The 7,934-nt window shown below is 38.5% G+C and overlaps 1 protein-coding gene across 1 annotated transcript in view; it reads left to right on the top strand.

The window, feature by feature from the left end:
* Positions 1-1,753: 1,753 nt before the first annotated feature.
* The window catches only part of abcd3a (ATP-binding cassette, sub-family D (ALD), member 3a), an 18,199-nt gene continuing 12,018 nt past the window's right edge, over positions 1,754-7,934 (top strand). The window contains exons 1-5 of the mRNA XM_046064390.1: positions 1,754-1,921; positions 4,096-4,132; positions 4,246-4,344; positions 5,895-5,983; positions 6,753-6,865. Of these exons, the coding sequence (XP_045920346.1) occupies positions 1,812-1,921; positions 4,096-4,132; positions 4,246-4,344; positions 5,895-5,983; positions 6,753-6,865 (448 nt within the window). The 5' untranslated portion in view covers positions 1,754-1,811. The remainder of the gene's footprint in view (positions 1,922-4,095; positions 4,133-4,245; positions 4,345-5,894; positions 5,984-6,752; positions 6,866-7,934) is intronic.

Raw genomic sequence — 7,934 nt, 5'->3', positions numbered from 1 at the left:
AAAAAGGTCATCAATATACCTTGGTCTTTGTCAGGAGAGGAGTGGGGAGCAAGTAGAGCTGCTCTACAATATACACTGGCCACTCATGAGATCTGTTTTGTGGCGTATATGTCAGCCGCAGAATGAGTCCTTAAAAAAGTGCCAGGCCCTGACAATCTGTAGTAGATCATTCAAAACATCTCTAGTCTCAGCCATAAAGGTGGAAACAGGAGAATGCCTTTAAGGATCAGAAGAGTGAAGTTTATGCTGGTATACTGGGTTAATCTCCTGGGGCAATGTGGTACTCATCCTGCCAAGAGTCTTTTAACACTGCTGGGAACATAATGAGACAGATTTCACAAGTTTGGGTTGAATTGGTGATGCAAAAGCTGAAAACATAGGATAACGACAATTACAGTACAGTTTCCATCATTTCTATCTGGTTATTGCCCGTGCCAAAAGTAGACTTCAGCATACAGGAGGAATTGAAGAATAACAAGTTAGAGCAACTTCCAAAATAGCACATAGGCCAGAACTATTTTGATCAGATTTTTCAGACTTAGTACTTGTATTCACAGATGACTCCACATATCCTGATACAGGATGGGCAGGTGCAGCAGTATATATTCCATTGAGTGATTCATTAAGTAAAGAGCATCAGACTATTTATCAATATATACCACAGTGCTGTTGGCAACACTACTGGCCCTGCAGTGGATATAGAACAAAATAAATAACACCATTATTGCATCTGACAGCTTTTCAGCACTAAGATCTGGCAGATCATAATTAAGAACAGATGTTATTCCATCGTCAGGGTCGTGGGGGGATGGAGCCAGTCCCAGCTGACATTGGGCAAAAGCACTCAGGGTACACTCTGGACAGGTTGCCAGTCCATCACAGGGCCACACATAGACAAACAACCATGTGTGCGCACACACACACTTTAGAGCTACCAATTAACCTAGTACGCATGTCTTTGGAGCACCCCGGGGAGAATATGCTAGCTCCACACAGGCTGGGGCGACTGGGATTTGAACCCACAACCTTCTTGCTATGAGGTGACAGTGCTAACCACTGCACCACCGTGCTGCCCGCATGGATGTTATTAATATTCCTTACAATGTACTGGATGAAAATTAAGGGTATATCTACACACTTCTTTTGGGTCCCAGCTCATGTTGGTGTGGAGAGAAAGGATCGGGACAACAGTCTGGCCAAACAAACACTCATCAACCATGTAGACCATGGAGCTCCATTAAGCAAAAGTGAAGCTTAGACATTCATTAGGATATATGCACAGCCAGTATGGCAGGCGTATTAGGATAACCGTGAATCTGGAAGACATCTGTATGATATACAAAGACATGATGGTGCTGGGAGGATGGTGGGCTGGAAATAAAGGGAAGAAAATATAATCACTTGCCTGAATAGGTTATGCAGGTCTCAACCATGCACCCAACTGGAAAGTGCACACATTGTAGCCAACCAGAAATAGGCTAGTAGAACATGTAGTCTACTTCATAGTAAAAACGTTCTTCAGTCACTAAGGAAGGCAAAACACCATGCCTTTTCATTGTCAGGTCTCTTTAGGAAAACGACAGGGCAGATATACTGTGACATTAAGTTTTAAAAGAAACTGATTTAGATAAAATAAACGAGTTATCCTCCCTGCATAATCTGTTGTTCCACACTCCAGTCCAGTTGGTGGCGGTAATGTGCCTTTAAGATGGTTTGCCAACCGCCAATAAACACTAAAGAAGAAGAAGGAACCAAGCGCGAAGAAGAAGAAGAAGACCTCGAGCAAATAAACCGGTCGTTGTGTTGGAAACATGGCGGCCTTCAGTAAATATGTGACAGCGAAAAACTCCTCCATAGCGGGCGGCATTTTGCTGGTTTTATACCTGCTAAAACACAGAAGACGGACGTCCAAACAGAACAGGTAAGTGTGCGTCAGTATAGAATGCTGAGACTTGCTTTCTGTCAGGATGCTAATTAGCAGCTGCTAGCTCCCCAGTCTGACAGTTGACAGCGACCTGCTGCTGGGACGCTCCTGATTTCATTCCCATTTTAGTGAGCAGGCGGCTTATTCTGCGCAGTTTGGCCGCCTTGCTCACTGATCCAACCAGCTCAAATGTCAACTCCGTACAAGCAACCGACGTTGATGTTTTCCAATCATAAACACAGTTAACATTACACAGATTGCTGCACATCCATTAATTGGCAGTTTGTGTAACTTCGGCTAACTTGGTAATAACTTAATCGTCAAGTCTTTATGTTGAGCTCTGACTGCGTGTAAAGTTAAGCTGTCGATAGAATTTATTAATTTATTTTAATCTCTGACATTGTTCTAAAAATCGATTATCTCACTTGGAGAGAATAACTAGATGCGCCAAACTCAACTAACTTAGTTGGAGTGTAACGTTACCAGGTAAAAACCACCTTTAAAAATAGCGCACAACAGCTCACAATTGTTATAAGCCACTTTATCAAATATTTTTCTGAATTCTAAAATATGTAAGTAGTTGTAAATGCTATGAAATACGTTTATAAGAACAATTCAAGAAGAAAATGACAAGCTGTCCCTGTTATGCAATACTGTTTGCAACTAACGTTACTGGGACAAGTCTTTCAAAAGAATGTATAAGTTACTGTATCTACAGCATCATTACAAAAAAGGAATTGCCTTAGGCAATATAGACCTTGGCACTGGGATTGACTGTAATCTATAATTGAAGAATTTAACTTTGAAAAATTTTACAATTGGTAATTATTCCATTTAATTTGTGTGCAAGTGTGTGATTACATTCACTGTATATTTAGTAGGGCTGCACAATTAACAGAAATATTAACGAAATCTCATTATGACTAAGTGAAATATCCAAATTGCAGAAGCTGCAGTTTTTTCATGAAGGTAAAATGTGTGACAAAACAGCATTATAATACTCGTGCTCTAGTGCTGCAGAGATGTCCCTGTCTACAAATCTTGTTCTCCAGATGTAAGAAAACATGTTTGTTTGGTGCAGACACCAACAAATGTCACATCATCGTGATTCAGATTCCGATTTTCATTGACAATGAAAATTGCGACGCAGAATTGATCGTTTCTACAAATGGTGAATCATATCGCAGAAACCTATTGTTTTGGTAAGGATTATTATTATTTTACTTTGGTAACGCATTTTTGAGTGGCTTAGGATACCTGAAAACTCACGAAACTTGGCACACGCATCAGAAGGCATGTTTTTGTCATCAGATATGGTTCAATGTATGGGTGTGAAAAATTGCTCAATAGCACACCCTACAAAATTTTAACGAAGCAGCCCCTGCTGTAAATTTTTCTCTATTTACATGCTTTGTACTTTAACAAACTCCTTCTAGAGAATTAATTCAATCAACATGCCCTATAGCACCCCCAAATACATGCCATTGTGTATATCCTGCATAAATTAAACATTTTAAAACACATGTTTGAGGCCTTTAGGATGCAGTAAGAAGTTACCCACAGTTGAACCAGTAAATATTTTGATTTGATGTTGCATTTAGGCTTGGGGGGTGCACGATGGCTCTATAGCGCCCCCTAATAACCATTTAACCTTAAAACAGCTATGGATGCTCAAAAACTCTCAAAACCTGGCACAATCACACCAATTTTGTCCTACAGAATTAATCCGATGAATTCTGAATTGGAGCAGTGCAATCATAAGACCTCTGCAATGCTAAATTGCAAAGCTTTTGAGGATTTGTCAAATGGCGTTACCGTGGCGATGAAGCAAATTTTGATGTTTTGATTTTCCAAAATAAGTAAGCATGTTAACATGTTCAATTTCAAAATAAGTAACTGGTGCACCTTGACCACACATTGTCAGATCATGTTGTTTTTGTTGTTGTTATTATTATTATTAAATGGTTGTATTTTATCACATGCATGCATTACCAAGTTCACTGATTTGCATCGTTAGCTACAATCCTCCAATACAAGCAGAGACATTAAAGGAAAGGCAATCTCATTATAAAATGTTAATGCCTAATTAAGAACCCCACACTGACCTTTAATCAATATCTTTAATTCCACAACATAATATGTCTGATTTAACTATTGTTCTTTCTGTGCAGTATAAAAGGAGGCTCAAATCTAGTGGTGAACAATGAGGTATGTCAGTCTTTCATGTTTTGAGTGTCTGGAGCCTATAATTTTTCACAAAATTTGTCATAAATAGTTAGCTGTAGTTGGATCACAGCCTATCTTTATGTCTCTTCATACAGAAAGATAGTAGAAAAGACCGTGCAGCAGTGGACAAAGTTTTCTTCCTCCGAACCCTCCAGATTCTGCGGATCATGGTACCTCGAGTTTTCTGCATGGAGGTATGACATTGAACTGCTGTTAGGGTGGTTTTATGTTTACTATGTTATACTATATACTATGCTATGTTATATTTCCAGTAGTGATCCAGACCAGTGTAGGATAGTTAGACAAACTGGAGAGATCTCAGGGATAGTACATTTTTTAGTTTATATGCTCAACAACATGGAGGCATCCCAGCTGGCTGATTCAAACCAAATAGTTAAATGAACAATATTTGCATATTCATAGAATCAGGATTTTTCAAAGAGGGAGAGTGTAGATGTAGGGATGGGCACTGAAACCTGGGATTAAACTGGCCCCATGGCTAAATTATTTAAGACCTTAGTACTGATAAGTTCCAACGTTAACAGTTCTTTTCTTTCTTTTTTTTTGAAAGTCTGATGTTTATTTATTCAGTTTCTCATCTTACAATATGACACATGAAAACATAAAATATTGACAGATCTGACGAGTCATTAAGCTATGAGGTGCTTAGAAAGAAGTTTTTGGGAATAGCTGTTGTATGTAAAACTACATCAATTTGGCACAGTTGAAATTCCTCTGTACATTTCACAACATTGACATGATGGTATGGGGGGAAACGAGACAAAACCAAAAATGGATCAATAAAGATAAATACATAACAGTAACCATAGAAAAATAAAATCACATGATTGCGTGTGTTTGTGTCTTATATTGTCAGAGTAGGAGACCGACGAGGCTGGTGGGGAGCTATGGGAAACCAAACAGAACTAAGAGAATACTGGCAATTAAAATAATAATAATAAATAAAAATGTATAATAATAATGATGAAGAAACATAATTTGTGTTTTTATTTTTTATTATTAATTGTTTTAAATTGATTTTGTCATGTGTTGGTTCTGTTTTCGGTCGCCCGCAGACCCTTTAGGAGGGGACAGCCCAAAGTGGCCTTGTGTGGACGAAAATGCCTTGGGTCCCCAGAAGCGGGATCAAAGATATCTGTGATAAATGAATATTGTCCGATAATATCAACCCAGTCAATGTATGATAGCATAGTGTAGCACCACAAATCCTAATGTTTTCCCAGCTCACTGCTGTTGTTTTGATATTTGAAGGTGAACTGTAGTTTTGTTAGGAGCTTTTAGGAAAAACCGAACGTCCTATTATAAATCTTGATTATGCATTATATTTGACAGTCTTGCATAGTTTACTTTATCCTAACAGTGATTACACTTCTCTTAGGATCCAAACCTCAAAATACTGATTCTGATGTGATTTCTGATGAGTTTTTGTTGCTTTACTGAATAAAGTTATAATTCTATCTGTACAGCATCCGATCTGCTAGTGGAGGTCAGTATGACCTCTTCGATGTTGATAAGAACATGTGAAACAAAAAGAAGAGCCCTTTGACACACATACATCAGCCACATCAGTCACATACATAACCCAAGGCCACAGCCACTTGGCGATCATTTCAGTAGATATGAGCAGAGTCAAGTGAAGGACAATAAAGTACTTTATGATCTGCAGTGTTTTACAGGCTTTACTAAGGCTCTACTAATTCTGTGGTTGTTGTCTTCACCACAGACTGGCTACCTTATCCTTATCGCCGCCATGTTGGTGGCCAGGACCTACTGTGATGTATGGATGATCCAGAACGGCACCATGATCGAAAGGTTTTGATTTTCCAGTTCATTACTTTAAAAGTATATTGTGGGTTTTATGTTGTCACCATGTAGCAGCCATGTCAATCCTATCGGTTCTGAATGTCCACCCAAAATCCACCACTGACTGACCGTAGAATAGTATGTACTATGTACAGTACAGTTTTTTTGTTTAGTTTGTTTCAGCACGCTGGATTTTAGAGGCTCATTTCACCCCCAAAACAAACAGTGGTATATAGCCATGAAAATGTTTTGCTTTATGTGCAAAGTTTTGATTGTTCTGCCTCTGAAAGTTGTCTCAACCCCAATACAATAGAACTTTTTCTGTGCTACTCAAAACATAAAAACCATTATCAAAAATACTACTCAATATTCACTGGGAACTATCTGACCGTTCTTCGAAACATTTGCATGTTCCTGCTGGTCATTGATAGACTTGACTCGCCATTACACTGTTACTGCAATGCTTAGTGCTGATACAAAGTCCTGACCCTGGTTCCAGATTCCACAAAGTTAAGAAAGAATAAAATTCTGACATTTCTGTGGAGGTTGTAGCCCAAAGTGTGTAGCCTAAAACCTCAGTTATTGCCACATACCAATAATAATCTTTAAGTCAGTCATGGTATCAATCTGTTAAAAAATATTGAAGCCAATGCAGCTGAAACAGACATGTTATCTTTTTCTTAAGTACCATAGTATTGAAAATGGGAAGAGTGTTCCATCATGCATTGCTGTTGGATTATTTGCAGGAACTAATTACTTTGTTTTGATTCTCCCACAGTGGTATTATAAGCAGAGACATCAGTCTATTCAAGAAGCACTTTTATTCCTACATATCAGTCATACCAGGGGTAACAGTTCAACACCTGGATTCTCATAGATGTGGAAAACTAAGCTTAAACCACTAAAGCTTGGCATACACTGTACGATTTGAGCCCATTTAGGAACGGATTTGTACTTTTAGAGGTGGATTAGAGCTGAATTTCAGGATTGTTGGGCAGTGTACAGTGTGAAACGAGGGCCGATCGCCTGCTCCTGAACAGCCATTGTATGAATTTCGGACATGACAGAAATTTTGGTCGACTGTCAAAAGGTTGTCACACAGCTGGAGCAGAGCCATGTGTCAATTCCCCACAATCAGGGCCTTTTTCTCTCACTGCATGAAGTCGTGAATAGCATCTGAAAATAGCATGGCGACATGATGCTAGCTATAGCTATCAAGTTAACGGTCTATAGAGTAAGACATAGCTAGCATACATCCAATTCTCTTCACCATTTTTATTTTGTAATTTTTTTGAAGCTGTGGAACACAGGATCGCAGATGATCGAGGCTTTCAAACAAATCTTTATTAACAATTGTCAATAACCAGAACGTTCCACAGGGGCCGACGGTCCGTTTTATACATGTACAGTGTGAGCACTCAGGTCGTGGCTTTATTGATTGACTCTTACAGTGTGTGTTAGATTTCTCAAACCATACAGTGTATGCCCAGCTTAAAACTGTAGCTTTAACGTCTTGCTTTGTAATAGTGTCATGTTGTGCTTTTTCATCACATTTCACACACATCATGTCTGAGGTCTACATATCTTTCCCAGCCATAATACTGAACTGTGTGTTTAATCAGGTGGTATAATTTATATTGTTGGCATCCATTAACTGGAAAAGATTCACATGGAATTTCATTCAAATTATGTGTTTTATGATTTCACTGAAATGTATATTAATTCGTAACATCAAAAGTTCTGCTGATGTTATTAAGCAACCTGTTTCAGGAATTAACTTTTTCTTGATTTTAATTAATCGGGCTAAATGTAGTTTTTCCTGATGTTGAGTTGCTAATGTTATCTTCAAAATACTACAAATGCCACATTACTTCATCAGCTAACACTGGTACCAGTTATATGTCAAAGTGTTGATTTTAGTCTGCAAAAAATGATGTAACGGTAAAAACAAAATTTGGAA

This window comes from Micropterus dolomieu, linkage group LG01, assembly GCF_021292245.1.
Source record: "Micropterus dolomieu isolate WLL.071019.BEF.003 ecotype Adirondacks linkage group LG01, ASM2129224v1, whole genome shotgun sequence".
NCBI classification, from domain to species: Eukaryota; Metazoa; Chordata; class Actinopteri; order Centrarchiformes; family Centrarchidae; genus Micropterus; species Micropterus dolomieu.
This window is presented reverse-complemented; position numbering and strand designations above follow the sequence as displayed.